The sequence below is a fragment of the Amblyomma americanum genome, chromosome 1 (assembly GCF_052857255.1).
Source record: "Amblyomma americanum isolate KBUSLIRL-KWMA chromosome 1, ASM5285725v1, whole genome shotgun sequence".
Lineage (NCBI taxonomy): Eukaryota > Metazoa > Arthropoda > Arachnida > Ixodida > Ixodidae > Amblyomma > Amblyomma americanum.
This window is the reverse complement of record NC_135497.1, coordinates 546,568,033-546,590,797: the sequence shown is the minus strand read 5'-3', so window position 1 is coordinate 546,590,797 and position 22,765 is coordinate 546,568,033. Positions and strand designations below refer to the sequence as shown.

Sequence of the window (22,765 nt, the reverse complement as noted above, 5' to 3'; positions counted from 1 at the left end):
GTGCCGGGCCGCCGTGGGTTAGCCCGTGCCGGGCCTACGTGGGCTGGCCCGTGACGGGCCTCCGTGGGCTAGCCCGTACTGGGCCCCTGTGGTCTAGCCGTTCTGGTCCCAGTAGGCTTCTTAGGTGACAACTTGCAGGAAGTCAACAAAGGTAACCCATATAGAACCAATAGCTATATGCCTTTGGGCCCACCGACCCAATTAGACTTAAGGCCCACCTTGACAACCCAGAGAGGCTTTCTTCACTTCATTAGTATTTTTTGTGTACATGTTACTACTGAAAGTACAATGCAAGTAAGAATTCTTCTTATTTATTTATTTGTTTTTGCAAGACATTTTGGGCATTCTTGCATACAAGCCCCAATTACTGGGGTGAAGGGTCCTCCCCCTTCATCCGAACATTCCGACCGCCATCCCAGTCTCTCGCCCCCAGCACAAACGCAGCCACTCTGTTGTTGCTTTCCATGGTGGCTGTTGGGATTCTGCGCTGCATAGCAGATGTAAAAGTACACAAATAAACACACATCAAATTGATATTCAGTATGGTGGATAAAAATCACTTTCCAAAGTATTACAGTCACATCTTACAGGAAATGCTTCATAGCCGTATGCAATGCTACAATGCGCAATGCTTGAAATATCAGCAAATTTCGTTTGCTGTTAATATCCGTAACCATAATAAACATGAATATCCATAATAAGAATAACCAAAAGGTGCATGAGCCATTAAAGGAATATAGACACCTAAATTTATTGCTTGTTTTCTTCTGTCAAATGATGCACTAGATAATAAAATACATGGATTACCAGGTAGTACTCGCCTACAACAGTGCTAAATAATTTATAATCGAATTTCTTCTCTCATGCTGTTTTGGTTTCATCGACCGAATGCCGACTGTCGTCAAGTTGATGTTTTGGTCGCATGATGCAACTAGAAAAACTAATACAATCGCTGATGTGTAGCTTTAATTGACTACGACATTTATTCCAGCCTCTTCCAAGACCTGGAATGACAAAAAATGACCTGTCAGCAATAGTATAACCGACTTTTTATGCATCGTGAATTAAACACCAACTACACGTCACAATCATCGTTCGACTGATGAAACCGAAACAGCGTCAAGAAGAAATTAAATTGCAGAAACACTGTACATTGCACTAGTTGGTGTTGATGTATAGTGGTGGTTCAAAAGCGCAAACACACACGGACCATGTAAGAGACGAGACACACAAACCAGCACTGATCTTACAACTGATTTTTTTATTAGGAAGAAGCACGCCATATATATACACACGGAAAAACAGCGCACATGTGCGAAGTCAAGACTCCTAGTGCTGGTAAAAGGAAAAACTGCTTTAAAAGCACGTGAATATCTGCAGAAGCACTACCCACTAAGTAGCATATTGATTTCTCGAAGCGATAATGTAACAGATGGCATACTCACGCACCCATTTCTTTTTCTGATAATATGAAACGCCTCAGCTACTTCTCTAGTGCGCTGGTCAGAATGAGCGAACAAGACATCAGTATTGTCACAAAAATGGCGTACATTTGTACGTGAAACAATGCTTAGCTAGGTTAGTTTCTTTCCTAAAGATTTAGCGTGCTCCATGAGCCGCACGTAAAAGCAGTAGCCAATTTGACCTATGTAGGTAAGGCCACAGGACTGAGGGATTTGATACGCTTCGCGTCTTACAGGAAACATATCTATTTTCATGATTTATGTTGCAAGCATTTCTTCTGCGCCCTTCATGCTTTCTTTGAACTGCCGCCCCACTCTCTAGCTTGTTAGGTGCAGGGAACAGAACCTTTACCCCATGCTTGCTTCCCACTCTTTAATCCGGTGCGATAGCGTGTGGACATATGGCATAACCCACTACCTTTCTTCTCCCTTCTTCCCAACCTTTTTCCAGCCCCGAGGTACTTGCAGACGATTTCAGCTCATGGAGGACTTTGTCTGCACTCGAAATGAGAACTGAGTCCCAGAAACCAGCTTCCCTACATCTGTCTATTTGGGCTAAGAGACTAGGCATCATTTTATGATAAGATTTCCTTACTGCCATGCCTAAGCATGCCGTTACGATGCCACTTCTTGCAAGCTTTGAATGAAAGGACCTGTAATTCAAAAGGGACTTTTCACTTCTAGGGGAATACTGCCAACATACATGGTTGGGTTCGCAAGAGAATTTTAAATCAAGGAATTGCAAGACTCTGTCTTGAGGGACTTCATGTGTGAACCTCAGCCCCGACCAATTACTTGCAAAACAATGAACATTTGACACAAATTCGGGATTGACGGACCTAGCCAGCACCAGGTAATCATCCACATAACAGAAAATGCATATGCAATAACCGGCTAGATCAGTCTTAACTTTCATATAAACCCTGCTTAGATAAATGTTACTGAGAATGGGAGTTACCTTGGCACCTATGCACACACCTGATTTGTGCATATAAAGACGACCATCCCACTCAACGTGTTACTCAGGTAGTAAGATAACTGTTAAAGAAAGGATCCTGTTGTGAATCCACACTCATTTTGTAAAACGCATTCATCGTTCTCATCCGTAATACAATGCTGAACATACTGGATTAGTTCAAAGTGTGGAAGAGAATAAAACAAATCAACCACATCTACGCTAAAACCATCACATAGTGCCCGGCTCTCATTTCGGAGGAAATCCGCTACTGCCTCAGAATTAGGTACGAGAAACGGATCCTTTACGTGAAGTGACGACAAATGTTTGCGAAGATAAGTAGACACAAACAACTGCCAAGAATTGTGCTCAGATACGCTTGCCCGGAAAGGAACTTTAGGCTTGTGCATCTTAGCACTAAAGAAAATTTCTAGCACCGATTGTTCAGCTTCCTTCACTTCCTTTGCTATACCTTCATACTTAAAACTTCCGAAGTAAAGTCATCGCCTTCTCTGAACATCGGTGTTAGAAATTTTCTTTAGTGTTAAGACGCACAAGCCTAACGTTCCTTTCCGCGCAATCGTCTCTGAGCACAATTCTTGGCAATTGGTTGTGTCTACCTATCTTTGCAAACATTTGTCGTCACTTCGCGTAAAGGATCCGTTTCTCGCACCTAATTCTTAGGCAGTAGCTGATTTCCGCCGAAATGAGAGCCTGGCACTATGTGATGGTTTAAGCATAGACGTGGTTGATTTGTTTTATTCTCATCCACACTTTGAACTAAGCCAGTATGTTCAGCATTGTATTACGGATGAGAGCGATGAATGCGTATTCCAAAATGAGTGTGGAATCACAACAGGATCCTTTCTTTAACTGTTATCTTACTACCTGAGTAACACGTTTGTTGAGTGGGATGGTCGTCTTTATATGCAAAAATCGTGTGTGTGCATAGGTGCCAAGGTAGCTCCCATTCTCAGTAATATTTATCTAAGCAGGGTTGATATGAAAGTTAAGACTGATCTAGCCGGTTATTGCATATGCATTTTCTGTTATGTGGATGATTACCTGGTGCTGGCTAGGTCCGTGAATCCGGAATTTGTGTCAAATGTTCATTGTTTTGCACGTAATTGGTCGGGGCTGAGGTTCACACATGAAGTCCCTCAAGAAAGAGTCTTGCAATTCCTTGATTTAAAATTCTCTTGCGAACCCAACCATGTCTGTTGGCAGCATTCCCTTAGTAGTGAAAAGCGCCTTTTGAATTACAGGCCCTTTCATTAAAAGCTTGTATAAAGTGGCATCGTTAAGGGATGCTTAGGCATGACAGTAAAGAAATCTTATAATAAAATGATGCCCAGTCTCTTAGCCCAAACAGACAGATGTAGGGAAGCTGGTTTCCGGGACTCAGTTCTCGTTTCGAGTGCAGACAAAGTCCTCCATGAGCTGAAATCGACTGCAAGTACCTCGGGGCTGGAAAAGGGTTCGGAAGAAGGGAGAAGAAAGGTGGTGGTTATGCCATATGTCCACACGCTGTCGCACCGGATTAAAAAGAGTGGGGAGCAAGCATAGGGTAAAGGTTCTGTACCCTGCACCTAACAAGCTCGAAAGAGTGGGGGCGGCAGTTATAAGAAAGCATGAAGGGCGCAGAAGAAATGCTTGCAACATAAATCATGAAAATCGATATGTTCCCTGTAGCACTGGCGTAGTGTATCAAATCCCTGTCCTGTGGCCTTACTTAAATAGGCCAGATTGGGCAATGCGTTAACGTACGGCTCATGGAGCACGCTAATTCTTTAAGAAAGAAACTAACCTAGATAAGCATTGTTTCACGTGCAAATGTACGCCATTTTTTGACGATACTGATGTCTTGTTCGCTCATTCTGACCAGCGCACTAGAGAAGTAGCTGAGGCGTTTCATATTATCAGAAAAAGTAATGGGTGCGTGAGTACGCCATCTGTTACATTATCGCTTCGAGAAATCAATATGCTACATAGTGGGTAGCGGTTATGCAAATACACACATGCTTTTAAAGCGGGTTTTACCTTCTACTAGCACTAGGAGTCTTGTTGACATCGCACATGTGCGCTGTTTTTCTGTGTGTATATATATATATCACGTGCTTCTTCCTAATACAAAAATCAGTTGTAAGATCAGTGCTGGTTTGTGTGTCCCGTCTCTTGGTCCGTGTGTGTTTGCACTTTTGAACCACCTCTAAGAAATTAAATAATAAATTATTTAGTGGTCGTACATGTATAGAATGTCTAACGCATGGTTTGAAAGAAGAAAACGCACAAGCAAACATTTGGTACCTATAGTCCTTTAAATTTGGATGGCTACTCAGTAATTGATAACGGAAGTGCTGAAAACCACACCACGTAGATTGAAAGTAGCTTTTTCCTGCAATTAGATGGTGTGTTCACAAATTGTCTATAATCTTCAGAAAATTCACATGTACTCACCAAAAATTTCGCTGTACAGCCGTGGGTTCTTAAATGCTTCTTTTTCACCCTGCCCCTTCAATGTGTACATAAGGGCCACAGGAGTCTTCACTAGTCTTCATAATAAGTTTTTTAGCCTCATCAGCTGGCTCACTCCCAATGAGTGCTAGCTTTTTGATCTGAAATAGAATATATAGATTATACAAAGTGAACTATGCCATGAAAAGCATACATTGAACCATTCATAAAACACCCTCTTCAAGGAACCATGTGCAAGTCAACAAAAAATCAGAAGGATGTAGAACAGGATAATAGAGAGGACTCAAAGAGACCTATGATCACAGTGGTGTGACTCAGCTTAATGATAACAGAATTCTCTGTTGTCTTCTAAACGCCCATCTTTGCATCATCATATTAACTTCCTTTTATGCACGACTCAACGGCATACGCTTCCCGAACAATAAGATAAGGGGGAAAAAGTGAAGCCATTACTTTAAGGCCACCTTGAACCATGACAAAATTGTAGTCTGGAGCTAAATGAGTGATGTAAGAAGATAACCGTCAGCTGCCACTATGAACAGCAAGGCTAATGCTTGTGCTAATTTCCTGTAGTAGGCTAGATATTATATACAGCTAATCCTCTTTCAAATACACTTGTACAAAATGAAGCTTTCAGGTCTACAAATCCAAATGCAACATGAGGCATTTTCGAAGTCCCAACTTAATCTGAAGTAGACTCACCATATCTAGAGGGCTCAAATTAAACTACAGCTGAACAAAACACTATGCATCAAAATTATATTAAAAGGAATGAATACGTTGCCAGTAGCTCATAGGCACAATTGAAAGAAATGCCATATACCCAGTCGAAAAAAACACCAGCCCATTTCTGGTGTTTTCACCAAACTGGCTTTTTTAGACACGGGTTCTGGTGTGACCGCGTCTGGTGTTCCGACCAGACCAGGATTTTCAGACACGGGTCCTGATGTGGCGTAGTGTGGTGTGCTTTAGAGTGTTGTGGCCTGGTTTTCTATGCTGTGACCCGGTTGTCTGATACCGGCTCTGGTGTTGTTTTGTTTGGTGTTTCCTGGTGTGGTCGATGTACTATTCGATTTGGTGTGGTTGGTATACCGTAGAATGTCTTGATTGAGATGCTGTGAGTTTGGACATACTATCGTGAGAAAAATTAAGAGATCCCAGCGAATGCATGCCAAATGATGTAAAACGGCAAGCACTCCTGATTTCGAGTCAGGTGCACTAACATCCATCAATCTCGCTGCGCCGGCCTTGATGGCACGAGCATTTCATCACATGGCACCTGCACGCAGTTAGGCATAGTGTGGCACACATTCGCAGCGTCATAATTTTTCACATGATTGTACACTGGAGCATGCACATAACCACATCATTTCTGTTCTCGCCGAAGACGAAGAGCAAGCACGTACCGTAAACAAAGAAAAAATGCTCACATTTGCACAAAAGCATCCTTAGCTTCATTGGTAGACAAAATTGGCAGTATAGTCAAGATGTAGGCCCCTAGCATCATAGCGTGCATCTTTTCTGACAAAGTCGAATAGGTTGAATTTCCCTGATAGCAGCTTGACTCCAGCTGTGTAGCCACAATGCCTGAAGAACAACAGAACAAAATCACGAATTTGTGTGAAATACACTATAATAATCCCAGTGCAAAGACAACCAGCAAATACTGCTATTAAATTTAGCTCAGTGGTGCAAACATACAGTACACATTCAATACGACTTGCAATGCCTCTGCAGTAAATCAACTGTCTTCTGCTTTATAGTAAATCAATGCTGCTCACATAAAGCACCCCACTTGCATTAATTTGCTTGAAATCAGTGTCTGGATGAGCAAGTATTTCACACTTTCATTCACACAGTACAACGATGAACACGGACAAGGGGGAAGACACCGAAAAACACTTTGAGGTGCCTCCTCCCTTGCCCCTGTTCATCACCACGCTGTGTGAATGAAAATGTGAATTATTGCGTTGTGTTTTTCTTTTGTATTCATAGCTAAGTGCATATATTTACAACACAGTAGGGTACGCCTGCATCATAATCTGAATTCCTATCATAATTTGGCATTGAAGCTGATATTGAGCATGACAGTCCTAACACAGTCGGGCTTTCTGAGACAACCAACAGCACTGTAGCATCTCCGGTAATTTGATTCATTACCAGGCTCAGAGATACTAATACTTTGTAGCCTAGAGAAATAAATTGACACGGAAATTCTACTGCTGCAGAAAACAAAAATAAGAGAAATTAAGGAATTACAGAAATGATTCAAGATGCCCATAAAGATGGGCACAAAAAGGAGATAAGATGTAGTTCGACTAAAAAAAATATCTGATGCGAGTATATTTCTGGGTGACAAAATCCATGTATTCAGACTTTTTATGCGCACAGGGTGCAGAACTGTAAAGCACTGCATGGCTGGCTGCTTCTATTTAAAAGACCATTCCTCTTCATTTCTTCCAAAAAAGTGGCAGCAAAGCATAAAAAGCCGACTGCTGAAATTTATTTTCAGCTGAATGCCACATACAAAATAACAAGGGCGGAATGTTAATGATTTGAAAGGAAACCTTAAACAAGATGCGATGAACTCTGGCACTGGTAAAACCCCAACAGATGTGCAAAAAAAGCTGCCAGATTATTTTTCCTGCTGAATGTATTAAAACCAAAGCTGCCTGAGCGCACATGAGTTTTGTTTAGGTATAGCTTGCTATACACATCCTGAGCCTCTGGTGCAGTTGACTGCAGAGTACCTGCAGACACTTGCACACATACAAAACCCACTAGATTCTGCGTACTGTGCATTGCCCACTATAGTGCCTAGCACGCCCTGTCTTCCAGTGAGATGCACTTCTTTTGGTGCATCCAGGCATTAGGGTTCCAGTTATAAAAAATGACCGAGTTGATTATGAGTTAAGTGAATAAGCTTAACAAGTTGACTGGTTCTAAGCAGGCAGATCACTTGCAAGAGCCACTTCTCACAGCAAGGCAGAAAACAATAATGGCTTCAGGACACTGTAGTGCAAGGCTCCAAATTAGTTTCCACAAAGTGGTGTTCGTTAAGCTTCGCTGACATTGTATGGCAGACCGGCGCCTTTTCCAAAGTAGCAATGTTTGCTGCCACACATATACGTAACTCACAAGTCGCATGATTCCTCCCAACATGTATGCAACAAAGTATTCAAACCGCTTCGAGCCATCTCTACAGGCCCCACTGGGCCGTCCGTGCTAAGTGTGAAAAAAAGTGTCTAAGATATGCTTTGTTATATTCAATGCTACAAACTATTTTTACAAAGCATGCAGCAAAGCTAGCGAAAGAGTGCTCAAGCACACCTATGCTTGAGTAAAAAGTAGCCAAAATATTTTTACATGTAAACTGAAGTAGCCGAAGTTAGAACGTGACTTGTAAAACTGTATGCATAACAGCTAGACAAGAGGGCAGAGAAGGTAAGGGCAAACAGGGGCTCATTATGGGCTACATGATAAACTCTAACAGTCACTTCCATCATGGAATCTGACAGTTAAACAATAGGCCAGCTAGCATTCAAGTAAAGCTTATTTTCACGTAAAATGCTTTCAGTGAAAGCTACAAGTTATAACATACAAATTTTCGTTGTTAAGTAGAGGCAACCCGAGGATTCATGGACGATGGCAAATATGGCGGCACCCACGAATGCCTATACTGAATCAGCATCACTTAGGCCTCAGTACCTAAAATCCAAGCTTCAGGGCAAATGACTGCTAAGTACCATCCGTCTTCTGTTTCCATAGCATCAGAAGTACATATTCACTAAAAGTTGTGCATTATGAGTAATTTCACTGATTATGCACTGCCGCACTGCACATACAGCCTAGGCTTTTAAGCTGCTTTTATTCTCACACGAGCTAACTGAACCCATTAATTAACCTCCTGTAAATAAACTTTCACATGAAGACAACATCTACAATTATTTGATCTCGTCTTGTATGTTTGGCATTATCCTTTGTTTGGCGCTTTCATATTATAAACCACTAACAAACCTGAGTCGTAATTCTCACATACACTGATGGAGTGAGTATATGCCCCTGAGATAAATCCAGCTACAGCTAGCAATTACCTCTCATTGCATCCATTTATCACACTCCAGCGCACAAAAATACACGAAGAGGATAGACACCACGGACACCGGACATATTTTTTGTGCGCTGGAATGATGTCTCATAATTCTTCCCAGAACCGACTATCCCAGCCCTCTATGCTTAGCCTTGTGGAGAACCTTTTCCTTGCCTTCCGCTGTCACCTCCTGAACACTTGCCACTGGAACTGCATAGTACAACTGCTTCTGTTGACCAGATGGGAATGGCAGTTCTCTTGTGAAATACTGCATCCTTTGGGATTCCCTTCACGGTGTCATACATTGCCTTCTCTACCTTGAATTCAGATACACCTAAAGGAAAAAGAACACGCATATAAAAATTCTTAGCCATATTTGCAGCCAGGAATATAATAATTGTATTTGTACGCTTCACAGCAACAACAGCATTGTGCTTTAATGCCTGTTGAAGCAAGAAATCATTCGTTTATTACCAACACAAGACTTCCACCTTGACGTTGATGGTGTCATGCAATAGTGGTGAGTTCTGATAGCAGTGTGAAGTACAAAAGGCAACTGCTTGCTTCGAATTTTAGAACATGCAACTTTAACTGCACAATTATTGAAAATAATTGACTTCATCCTTGAAAATCGCAGATTAGTATGTGTGGTAGCAAATACTGAAAATAAAAATAGTGGGAGCACTGCCAGTGTTTAAATAAACACGAGTGACTGGTTTGGTTTATGGTTTGGTTTATATGGGTTTAACGTCCCAAAGCGACTCAGGCTATGAGAGACACCGTTATGAAGGGCTCCAGAAGTTGCGACCACCTGGGGTTCTTTAGAGTGCTCTGACACCGCACAGTATACAGGCCTCAAGAATTTCGCCTTCATCGGAATTTGACCGCCGCGGCCGGGATTGAATTCGCGTCTTTCGGGCCAGCAGCCGAGTGCCATAACCACTCAGCCACCGCGGCGGCTTTGCAATGACTGGTAAGAGCAATTTTCTAATTGCAGTTCTTGCCAATGCCTTTGTCAAGCAAGGCCGGTTGACCTGCAGTAAACCTAATGTGTCCTTTACATGCTGCCTAGTTAGCAAAGTTCTTGTAGTCAAAATTGAACGTAACATTACTTATTTTTTCAGCTAGAAGCGCATGAGCTATTGATATAGTCCAAGGCAAAAAACTTAGTGCCTTAGAATAGTGTTCAACGAGGGGCCCACAGGCAGACTCTTGACTTGCCACTGTTTCCTTATACAAAGTAATACAGGAGTGCATGGCCTGTGGTGTTCATGCTAAGAAATACAAAATATAAATAGAAACAAAACTGAAGTGCAAAGAAAAATTAGAGACAAGTTCTGTCATTACACCTTATGTGACACTAGAGAGTACATGCTCATAAAGTAGTAAAATGGTCATTTTGAAATTTTGCACAATCATCAAATTGTGATGTGCACAGTCAGTATGCATTTTCTTCACACAAAAGGTTTCCAGCGGCTCCAGTGCACTTCAGTTTCTTTTTAGTACAGTGCCTTTAAAAGACAGAAATTGGTCAATTGCCACAAAATGGTAAGAACTGTGTATCACCATTTTCATATCTATGCTTCATTACTTTTTAACACAACCTCCAATATGACCCACATGATTTGCTGCAGAAGCAGGATTCCAGTGTGCACCACTCACATTCAATGAAGGACCTGGTTGCCTTTTCCAAGTGTTATACTAATTTTCACAATGAAAGTGCCGTTGAGCGAGTTTGACAGCAAGCAAAAACATGATTTGAACCCAATACCATAAGAAAATTTTAAAGTGGTCCGTAACATTATGCTTAACAAGACAACTTCAGGTGTCAATACTCATCAAAGTTGCCATCAGATCTCAGCTTTGGTGTGCTCATAAAGGGAGTGTGGGATGCTTAGTTATAATGACCAATTGTCACGGCTGGTACATTGTGCTACCTACTTCAATGATGAAGGATGTGGCAAACTATCCTCCAAAATCTGACATCTGGCATAAAGGCTGAATAGCAAAAGCAAATGAAGGACCACTAAGACCTGAAATTATTTCCTACTTGAACAGTTATGCACATCATAAAGAAAGCTGACGAACGGCACGAAGTTATACTGGTATTTTGGCCTCAGACGCTCCCTCATTTGAGTCTCAACATCCTAATTAAAGCAATAAAAAAGACATGACTGTTGAAGGCACCATAAGCTCCTGTAAAGCTCATAAGCAGTGAGAAAAACAAATTCTAACCTTCATAATTATATAAAAGTCAGCCAATGAGGCCACTGTGTCAGTCACCAACTAAGAGACCATGTACAAACTATACACTGTAAATGCACAAACTCTACACGAGAGCAAAGCATGCCCTGCACTTGTGAAACAAATTTGTGTCAATGTAAGATTCTTGGCAACAGTGCTAAAAAGGAAGAGGGCACCTTAATGATGCTGTACAATTTAGAATTCAGCCTTTCAGTAAACTATATTTTGTCTAGTACCATGAGCACCGTCAGACGAGAAGGCAAAGATGAAAGGAAAGCTGCCAGCTCTCATGAGGCCTGCCACAAAAAAGAAACACTGAACAGAAGTGGTGCACAAACAAAAAAGAAGGGATGCACTATGCGATTACAGAACACAAAATAACACAGGAAAACAGGGCCCAACCAATGAATGAAAAGAGAACAACAAAAAGAAGGTAAGCAGTACTGAACACTGCAACCACTGCAAATTGAGAACAGTGAAACAGACAACACCTAAAAAATAAGTTTCAAGGACTATAAAAACATAACTTTGGTCACATATTTTTTAAACGCTGCAATTAACATTAGAATACATGAATCCCCAAGTGGTATTTGCCTACCATTAAATAATTTATAATTCCATTTCCTTCTCTGATGTTGTTTAGGCTTGATCAGCCGAATGATGGCTGTGATGCCTAGTTGGCCTTTAGGTCTGCTGAGGCATGGAAAAGGCTACAATATAAATGTTTATATGCAGTTTTAATTCACTACAACACCTAAAACAGCCTGTTTTAAAAGCTGGAATGACAACAAATGCCATAGCAGCAGATATATTACCAGTTTTTTTGCTTTTGACATGACCTGAAAACCAACTACACGTCGCAGCCATCGTTCGGTTGATAATACTGAAACAACAAGGAGAAAGACATTTATAAATTATTTACCAGTCATAGAGCAAATATCACGGAGTGGTCCATGTACAGGTGCGGAGAGAAGTAAACGGAGCGCGCCGCACAAGAACTGCGTGTCAGCGCCGCCTAGCCAAACCAGACGAAAGCTGGAAATCGCCACGCGCATGTGCAGGCCCGCTTCCGGCGCGACCCTCTCAATGCTCCGCTTGCCTCGCATTCGTCCGGCGTCTGTGTCGTGCTGATGATGATCATGATCAGATGGTCGTGCTCTGTGTAGCTAGCGAACATTTCGGAAAACAAAGACCGCTGTCTTGATAAGGCAAATTGCGCGGGGACGGCTCAACCATTAAGCCGCTTTGTTTGAGACAGCTGGAGGCGTGTTTGCGCCGCAAACAACCCGCGTGTTTCGAACTTTTGCTGCCGCTGGGACTCTGCTGCGTCTCACTTGCAAGCAAACGCGCTCGAAACGCTCGGCATACTACCGCAGATTTGTGTTAATTTTCTACAGTTATCACTGATGATTCGCCTTGTCCCTACCAGGCGCTGACGCAGCACTAGTGCATGCACCCTGCCTGTCTCCCCCGAAACAAACTGCCCCTATACTGGATCCTGCTCTTATCACCACTGAGAAAGTGCGCTGAGTATCGCGCTGTCATGTGCGGAGCAGAGCTCATGGTAATCACTTTGCATGCACCTTCGGATCTTAGGATGACTACAAGCACCCGCTGTCTCACCCACACGAATGCCGCGGCAGCAGTGCGTCACTGTTGCGTGCCCCGCGTGCGAAATTCGGCATATAAGAACCTGTGATCGCCCACTGATCAGAGTATGAGCCACGACAGAACCTGGCAAGTGATCCAAACTCTTCTGTGCGAGCTGTATTACTTCACTGCTACCGGTTACATATAGGCATTGGTCTGTTTGAGAATATAGGTGTGGAAACCCAACAGCTGCATCCAGCACATTTGGAAGCAGTCACTATCCTTGAGACGCTGGATCGCGCTGCAAAAAGCGCCAAGAGCGGCGGTTTCATCTCATTTTAAGCTGACCTCCTAGGCGAGGTTCCAATGCAGGAGCACTGTGGTGCAGTTCAGACACACAGGGCGCATGCTTTGCCGCTCCGTCGGTTCCTCGTAGGAGCAAGCCGAAAATGAACGGTAACTGTACTAAAAGAACCCGAAACTGCGGTGGTGGATCGAGTGTTTTTGAGTTTATTTGGTCTATAGCGAGATGGAAATGAATCCCAGAGGCAACTAAAGTTCGAAGGACGCGCGCTATTTGCGATGGAAACGCGCCTACAGCTGTCACAGATGAAACGACATAATGATAGCGTCGCCCCCGCGGGATTTGTGGCATCAAGGCAGTGGTCTATGCGCTCCGAAATGCCCGCTCGCTACTAAGGGCGCAACCATCCGACCATAATCATCATCATTGTGACGCTGACTACGGCCGAACGCGAGGCGAGCGGAGCAATGAGAGGGTTGCGCTGGTAGGGGGCCTGCATATGCGTGTCGCGATTTTGAGCTTACGTGTGGTTTTGCTAGGCGGCGCTGAAAAGCAGTTCCTTCTTGTGCGGCGCGCTCCGTTTACTTCTGTCCGCGCCTGCACATTAATGTCTAAGGCATTTGAAAAAAGACGCAAGCAAACATCTGGTGTCCATAGTATATGCAGTTTCTTTCAAGTTTTGCTGAACTATGATATCAGGTAGCATGCCGAAAGGCTGAGTCAAACAGGTCACTACAAGCTCCTAATTTCCTGTAAGTGTATTAGAGCAAGTATATTCAATGAACTTGCACAGTGTCATTACCAAGCAAGTGAAATGGCAAAAAAAATCAAAATTTACCAAGAAAATTACAGAGGTAACAATTTATGATGAAAAATCACCTTTTTTTCATTTAGCACTTTTAGCTTTTTTGTGCACAGGCTATAATTCAACAGACCTTGAAGTAGTTTGCAGTAGACGGTGCTTATTTTCCACTCAGATCTAGAGGCAGTAAAAATATTGCAACTACGGTGAAAAGTTCATTTAACAGTACCTCTTGCTGGACTAGTTGGTGTAACATTGTGTAAGAAAACTAAACACAGCGCTAAGGTTTACATAAACAACACAGAAATAACAGACAGGACGGGCGCTGTCCTGTCTGTTCTTTCTGTGTGGTCTGTGTAAAAATTAGCGCTGTTTTTACTTTCGTTATAGAGTGAGAGGCCATAGAAGAGAAGCTGTCAAGACCAATTAATGTTTCTCATCTTTGAGGTGCATTCATAGCTGCACTATATAACACCATTCATATTCTTTTCATCAAGTGAAATAAGACGTATTTGCTGGACCAGTCCCTGAGGAGTGCCATGTGACACCGGCTTTACTGCAGAAGCTTGACATGGTTATCCTTCTACTATGATTGTCTATGAGGAGTGCCAAGGGAGATGGATACTAGAGGAAAAAAAGAATAAAAGCATTGCTCTCATGCTGTAATATCACCTTAGAATGCTGCCCTGTAGCCCATTACTTCATATTGGCATTTTTTAAAGCCTGGCTGCATTGAAGGGGGTCTCTAGTGACTCGAGAACAGGTGGGGAGGGAACTAGAGAGGGAGAGAGAAAGCGGCTGTGCTGAGGCTATGCCAGTGTGCTCGTTGTTGCTGTGTAGCCTTGGAGCTGAGCGGCCAGCTCTGGCCTCAATCATGGTATGAGGGTGCGGGCTTCCCTTTTTCTTCCACCCTTTGTGTTGTGCTGTCAACGTAAGAAAACGTGTTAATGATTCTTGCTAAAAATCACCACGAAATTTTAGAAATGACAGTAGAAAAGTTCCAACAACCACTAACAAGAAAAAGAAAATTGGTTGCTTGCTTCGGATTCATACGCTCCCTACATTCTAGTACAGGGAGTCTCAGATTCCTCGCTAGTTTTTTAAGGGTTCCGAGGCCAGCCGAGACCCCCTGTATTTAACCACTGCTTCTTTCTGAGCATGAAACTGGCGCTATCTGATGATGACCTATTGAGAAGAGACACGTTATTTTGAATAGGGGAATGCCAATACATGCCATCAACGTTCTGGTCCAAAGCAGACGTTGCAACACACTGATCTCAATGCAGAGGTGAAAAAAAAAGATCTGAGAAAACTCGACACATACTTGTGCTCTGCAAAGTACGCTGAACGGGCACAGACAAGAAGAGCCTCAAATCTGGACAGTGGAGACATCTCCGGTGAAGCTCTTTTCAGACCTCTTCACTACTGAAGAGAAGGCACTTCACCTGCATAACATCATAATTTCCAGCTGTGTATTTTGCACCCACAATGCCTGGCACTTCCTGATAATTATTTGTATTGTTGGCATTTCACACAACCACAAGAAAATGTTTAAACACCCAAACTTCAAATACATAACGACACTTGCTCACACTAGTTTTTATGATAAGCTCTGTACTACTGAGGTTATTCAAAACCACTTAATTTGAAAGGGCTACAAAGCGCTCTTTTTCTAGGGATACTTCTTCGTCATCATTTAGCAATAATTTTTATTGACGGCCGCCAGCAACTAAAAGAACTTTACAGCTGCAGGCAACGTTACCAATGTTACAAAAGTAATCGAGCAGGCACCTACCTGATGTGGTATCGCAGTGACGCTTCGCTTCAATTCACTCAGTCGCTTACATGCCTTGACGCGTCACACCCCTCCCACTCTGAGCTTGACAGCTGGTGTAATCGGCTCGTAGGGGTGTGTTCTAACCTTTACACGCCACATCAGATAACTATAAAGACGCACATACGCGTAGCAAATAACAGAACGCTAAACAGACCGAGCGGCGCACGCTATCGGCAGTCCGCAACGGACCGGTAGTGGCGTCAAAAACACGCGTGCAGGCAGTGCACGATCACGTCCCACGTCGAATAATGAACAGGAAGTCGGGCAACTACCTTAACGAAAGCCCAAAACATAGTCACGCGCCTTGCTGGGCGGTATACAATTGCCACATTTACATTTAGGACACCGACGCGTGCCGGCAGCGATCCGGCTGGCGTAACTTAAATGGCGGCCAGGCTGCGGTACTAATGTTGCCAGACTGCACGCTAGACGTCTACAGACGAGTTCGACGGGCACAGTGTTGCCACTTTCTCTCCATCCTCCTCCTCATACACACGCCCCCTCACACACCCTCTCCATCCCCTTTCAGATACCGTATTTCACGCTACGTAAGGCGCGCGCTGTAGCGTGTTCGCCGCTGGGCTTTCAGATGCCGTGGATAATTCTAGCACTCTTCGCGAAGGGTGCGGTCGCTATAGCCGGCACGCTTCCGACGGTCTCTGGGCAGGCGTTGCATAATTCCTGCACGCTTCCGACGGTCTCGGGAACTCCCAATTTAAGCTGCACTGCTCTGGCGCGACCGAAACTTTCGCTCTGCGCGGCCGCTATAGCCGGCATGCACACGAATCCGGCAGGCGTAGCATAATTCCTGCACGCTTCCGACGGTCTCGGGAACTCCCAATTTAAGCTCGACTGCTCTGGCGCGACCGAAACTTTCGCTCTGCGCGGCCGCTATAGCCGGCATGCACACGAATCCGGCAGGCGTTGCATAATTCCTGCAGGCTTCCGACGGTCTCGAGAACTCCCAATTTAAGCTCCACTGCTCTGACGCGACCGAAACTTTCGCTCGCCGCGGCCGCAATAGCCGGCATGCACACGAATCCGGCAAGCGTCGCATAATTCCTGCTCGTTTCCGCCAGTCTCGGGAACTCACAATTTAAGCTCCACTGCTCTGACACGACCGAAACTTTCGCTCTGCGCGGCCGCTATAGCCAGCATGCACACGAATCCGGCAGGCGTTGCATAATTCCTGCACGCTACCGACAGTCTCGGGAACTCCCAATTTAAGCCTGAGCCGGTGAGCCGCTAGGCGGTGTACGCATACTGGTGTGGCTTACTTAGAAAAAACTGATATTTGAGCTAGTTGGTGCACACTTCTGGGAATAACAGCGTTGAGACGAGGGACAAAGAAAGAAGACAACAGGACCGGCGCTCAGAAGCTCAATTCCCAGAACCTCAATTACTACAGCATTTTAACCACTTTTTAAAATGCAGGAAATTTTGTAGGTGCTAGCTTCTTTCGTGGATGGTTATGAAAGATTGCATACATTAGACGAATCGGTGATCTTATAATGTTTTTGTCCGTGCATACCCACTGCGCTCTAACGAGCCTGCAAGGCACTGAGAGTAAAATGATTGTGTTTTACTCGCCTCTGATGTGAGATTGCATAATTGAGACCGGCAAGAAATTGCCACTGTGGCATGAGAGAGAATTCGGGCGGAGCGGGCAGCAGCGCCTCTGCCTAGGCAGCTCTTGGTGGCTCCGAGAGGAGCCGGTAAAAAAAATAGCGACAGCGGGTGCTGTCGCTGAAGTCGGTGTTGCAGAGTCGACTTCAATGGGGAGTGCAGATCGGCGACAGCGGCTGCGTGGCGATGGTTTAGAGCGGGTAGCGCCGTGCAATCGCCTCCATCAGCCGCAGAAACGGGTCCTGGCACTTGGTGCGACCGTTGATGGATGCCACCACTGCCAGGATAGGTGCGACTGCAGCAGGGCCCGGGAGGTCTTCTGCGCGTTCCGCACAAGCTTACGCTTCACCTTCTGCCACGCACTCTCGATCCTCTGAGTGTTGGCCCCTGTGAACGGGTCGACGAAATTGGTGGCGTGGTTGACTGTGTGCCAGTCTAAGTTTAAGGGAGCTCCGTTCCCGTCTTGCAGGCTGGGGATGCAGTTGTAGGCGGCCCATTCGTCGCTGTAAACAGTGGTGCCTGGCTGTATGTTGGCAGTGTTCGAGCCTATGTAGTGAACGGATACTTTCTCTGAACGCCCGCTTTTTATGTTCTCAGGGGTTGGACAAAACAGCGCGTTTTCAACTAATTCCGGAGTGTAAATTTTCTCATTTTCGGTAATATGCCGTGTGATATGTTGAGCACGCAAAAAGAAAAGAAGGAAGTGCAGAAAAAGCAAAAAAAAAATCACGCGAAACAGCACCTGTATTACTCTGTAACTGTAACTGTATCAAGCTGTATCACTCTGTGTCTGCTTTCTCCGAAAACCTCTCAGGTTCTGCAGCACTGAAAGTCTTATCGCACACTACGTTTGCTTTCCACCATTTTAGCTTTGCGAAAAACGTTATACATGTTTGTAAAAGCCTAACAACGGCAAAAGCCTAAGAACGGCATCTGCACACGAAATGAAGAAATATTCTTCTATCAGTGCAGTATTGTTTCAGACCTGTGAGCCTGTCTGTTGCTGTTTTGGTGCTAAACTTTCGGCTCTGAATGCATCACATTTACCACCAGCATCCTGTACAGCACAGCCTGTGGTCAGCAATTTTCCCGACTCGTTATTAACGAGTGTCACATGTGCTGCCAATCTTATTTCCTCTGTTTCGTAGTGGTACTGCTCCAGGTTTCTAGAAGCATACGGGCGGCTGCGCTTGCGGGTAAATGCCGGCATTTTCAGGGGCATCCAAAAAAATCTTAGCGTTGTGCGCTTCCCTTTCCGTTTCTTATGATCGTGCTCAGCACTATAGTCACTATAGTCAAGTCCTGTCTCTTAGGGCGGTCATATATCGAGGCCCGCCCTGAGCTTCGATTAACCAATGGAGGTAGCCAGAGCCGCTCAAGGTTAGGCCCAACTCTGAGCCCAGGGATTAGCGAAGAAGAAAAAGAAACACATAAAGAAACATTCTGAAAACCCTCTCCCCGCAGGAGTTCTCGCCCTTATCGTTTGGTACTTTCCCTTTCCCTTCCCCGCCGCACCTGCCCGTCGCCCCTTGAAGGATGACAAATTCTTAAGCTAATTGGCGGGACCACTAATCCGCTGGCTATTCGCAGGACAGAATGCAGAGGCCCGCGACGCTTCGGCGAAGTCGAGAATACCAGCGAAAGAAAAAGAAGGCCCACGCGGAATGTGAGGTGGTTGGCATATTTGCCCAGACGCACAGCTTGGGCAGCACGGGGATACTGCCGTGGGAATGCTGCCCACGACCAAGCGGCGCCACGTGCTCGTTGTGTGCGAATCGCATGCCTTCTAGTGCGCTTAACAAAGCCGGGATTCTTCGGCCGTCAGTCAAGCGACACACACACACGTGTGTGAGAGAATGGTGAGAAAAGGCTGGGTGAAATTCCTTTCAGCAGGTGGTGTCAGGTGCAGAAGAAGGCAGCAGGAATTCCTTTCTGCATGTGGGGCCAGGTGCCAACCATAACATATATGTATATATAGCTCAGTCTGCGAGTTTTCAGCGTTCATTCGTGTCATCCTGCACCGCTCCTTTTGGCACTAGCATCAGAGCTATATGGCGAGTGCAAGAATCGACCCATCGGTTGGCGAGGGCCATCTGGTCATCAGAAGCTTCGAGTCGGAGCAAGCGTTCCTCCGGGAACTGAAGCTGACGCCGGAGTCGACCCTTGCTCGACCATCGAACAACCAGCGAGGCCGGCCTGCGACATCGGAGTTTTGGGGTGTCTGCAAGGACCTTGGTTTTAACCCCAAGAGTCCTAGCTGCGAAGGCGAAGTGGTGACTTTAATAGGAAATCTGCGAAAGGGAAGCGACCCAGCTTCCGCTGCAGCAAGTGCAGAAGGCAGCTATCCCAGCTAAACGGCACCGCCGTTTTGCAAGGCGCACAAGGCGACGGCTCTTTTTTGCATGCAAAGACCGCCTCGGACGCCCCAATGTCAAGTTGGCAACGAGAAAAATAATATGGATAACATATTGTATGGCGAAGGGCCTCACTTCTACCCAGACACGGGAGCTCGTGTTGAAGGATTTCAAGCTGAGGAACGACGCCAGGAGCGACTGGCGGAACTACATCCGAGAAGTTCTCGAGCAAGAGCTCCAAGCGCGGCCCCCCATGGGAGGAGTCGGCCAGGAGGTGCAGATAGACGAGACACTTTTGCGGGGGAAGCGAAAGGCGAACAGAGGTCGGCTCCTGACCGGCGATGCAGTACCCCCGAGGCACCGCAACAATTACGGTGGTGTGGCCGACAAGGGCCCGTGGGTGTTCGGGATGGTGTGGTCACAGACTGGAGAGCTAAGACTTTTCCAAGTGGAGAAAAGGGACGCCGCAACGTTGGGCCCAATCATCGCCGCCAACATCCAGCCATGCACCACTGTCTACAGCGACGAATGGGCCGCCTACAACTGCATCCCCAGCCTGCAAGACGGGAACGGAACTTCCTTAAACTTAGACTGGCACACAGTCAACCACACCACCAATTTCGTCGACCCGCTCACAGGGGCCAACACTCAGAGGATCGAGAGTGCGTGGCAGAAGGTGAAGCGTAAGCTTGTGCGGAACGTGCAGAAGACCTCCCGGGCCCTGCTGCAGTCGCACCTATCCTGGCAGTGGTGGCAATCCATCAACGGTCGTACCAAGTGCCAGGACCCGTTTCTGCGGCTGACGGAGGCGATTGCATGGCGCTACCCGCTCTAAACCATCGCCACGCAGCCGCTGTCGCCGATCTACACTCCCCATTGAAGTCGACTCTGCAACGCCGACTTAAGCGACAGCACCCGCTGTCGCTATTTTTTTTACCGGCTCCTCTCGGAGCCACCAAGAGCTGCCTAGGCAGAGGCGCTGCTGCCCACTCCGCCCGAATTCTCTCACGCCACAGTGGCAATTTCTTGCCGGTCTCAATTATGCAATCTCACATCAGAGGCGAGTAAAAGACAATCATTTTACTCTCAGTGCCTTGCAGGCTCGTTAGAGCGCAGTGGGTATGCACGGACAAAAACATTATAAGATCACCGATTCGTCTAATGTATGCAATCTTTAATAACCATCCACGAAAAAGGTAGCACATACAAAATTTCCTGCATTTTAAAAGTGATTAAAATGCTGTAGTAATTGAGGTTCTGGGAATTGAGCTTCTGAGCGCCGGTCCTGTTGTCTTCTTTCTTTGTCCCTCGTCTCAGCGCTGTTATTCCCAGAAGTGTGCACCAACTAGCTCAAATATCAGTTTTCTTGAAGTAAGCCACACCAGTATGCGTACACCGCCTAGCGGCTCACCGGCTCAGGCTTAAATTGGGAGTTCCCGAGACTGTCGGAAGCGTGCAGGAATTATGCAACGCCTGCCGGATTCGTGTGCATGCCGGCTATAGCGGCCGCGCAGAGCGAAAGTTTCGGTCGCGCCAGAGCAGTGCAGCTTAAATTGGGAGTTCCCGAGACCGTCGGAAGCGTGCAGGAATTATGCAACGCCTACCGGATTCGTGTGCATGCCGGCTATAGCGGCCGCGCAGAGCGAAAGTTTCGGTCGCGCCAGAGCAGTCGAGCTTAAATTGGGAGTTCCCGAGACCGTCGGAAGCGTGCATGAATTATGCAACGCCTGCCGGATTCGTGTGCATGCCGGCTATAGCGGCCGCGCAGAGCGAAAGTTTCGGTCGCGCCAGAGCAGTCGAGCTTAAATTGGGAGTTCCCGATACCGTCGGAAGCGTGCAGGAATTATGCAACGCCTGCCGGATTCGTGTGCATTCCGGCTATAGCGGCCGCGCAGAGCGAAAGTTTCGGTCGCGCCAGAGCAGTGCAGCTTAAATTGGGAGTTCCCGAGACCGTCGGAAGCGTGCAGGAATTATGCAACGCCTGCCCAGAGACCGTCGGAAGCGTGCCGGCTATAGCGACCGCACCCTTCGCGAAGGGTGCTAGAATTATCCACGGCATCTGAAAGCCCAGCGGCGAACACGCTACAGCGCGCGCCTTACGTAGCGTGAAATACGGTATCTGAAAGGGGATGGAGAGGGTGTGGGGGGGCGTATGTATGAGGAGGAGGATGGAGAGAAAGTGGCAACACTGTGCCCGTCGAACTCGTCTGTAGACGTCTAGCGTGCAGTCTGGCAACATTGGTACCGCAGCCTGGCCGCCATTTAAGTTACGCCAGCCGGGTCGCTGCCCGCGTGCCTGCCTTCAGCAAACGCATCTATGCATACACCTCATCGCTCGCGTCGCAACGCATACGCTGTGAACACTGACGGACCAGCAGTTTGATGATTCGATGTGGAATGCACTTTGCTGCCGCGGAAACAACCAGTGACTCACGCACAATGTCGAAGGGAAACAAACAGGACAGAGCTGACAGAGCCTCGTCCCTTCCGCTTCTTCTCGCCTTTGCGCTCGCTCGTTTATTTTCGCGGTCGCAAATTCCACGCACTTTTGCGCTACACTATGGGTCTGACCTGGAAACGAAGACTCTACGCATTCCAGTAACCGCTTTCTTCTCTTGCTTCGTGGCTGCTATGGTTGAAGTCGAACGTGTTGTGGAAACGAAGACTCGACGCATTCCAGTAACCGCTTTCTTCTCTTGCTGCGCGGTTGCTACGGTTGAAGCCGAACGTGTTGTCAATATGAAACGGTTCCATGCTTCTCGGCGTGGTCACTTTTCACAAAGTACGCGAACAGCTGCATTGCTGACACGCGGCGCAAGCTACGATAAGCAGGAAATCCAAACGGAAGTTTGAAGGAACGATTTTGAAATGAGACACAAACAGCACACGAACAGCAGCAGCACGGAACACGGCACGGCGCGGCGTAAGGCCTAGCCGGATATCACTCCGGAATGCACCGAGGGAGAGGAGGGGAGGAGGGTGTTCTGCGTCCTGCCACGTGACCTGGCAGAAGCGCGCTGGATTT

The 22,765-nt window shown here is 46.2% G+C and overlaps 1 protein-coding gene and 1 long non-coding RNA gene across 4 annotated transcripts; one reads left to right on the top strand and one right to left on the bottom strand.

Moving 5' to 3' along the window:
• Positions 1-310: 310 nt before the first annotated feature.
• LOC144116314 (uncharacterized) lies at positions 311-22,662 on the bottom strand. Of its 3 annotated transcripts, none has more exons than XR_013311837.1 (6): positions 22,312-22,662; positions 15,248-15,368; positions 9,158-9,317; positions 6,324-6,480; positions 4,876-5,033; positions 311-487 (listed from the first exon to the last, which is right to left on the bottom strand). It is a non-coding gene; the product is annotated as an uncharacterized LOC144116314 (long non-coding RNA). The 3 variants fall into 3 exon arrangements; XR_013311838.1 differs by lacking the exon at positions 22,312-22,662 and adding an exon at positions 15,719-16,126; XR_013311839.1 differs by lacking the exon at positions 15,248-15,368.
• LOC144108024 (uncharacterized) lies at positions 17,865-20,575 on the top strand. Its single transcript, XM_077641297.1, has one exon. The coding sequence runs from the start codon at positions 19,859-19,861 to the stop codon at positions 20,573-20,575; it is 717 nt and encodes a 238-aa protein (XP_077497423.1). The 5' UTR covers positions 17,865-19,858.
• Positions 22,663-22,765: the final 103 nt, after the last annotated feature.

What these genes read in the sequence shown, in the direction of transcription:
- LOC144108024 (XM_077641297.1), top strand. Translation starts at nt 19,859, where the DNA reads ATGGCGAAGGGCCTCACTTCTACCCAGACACGGGAGCTCGTGTTGAAG.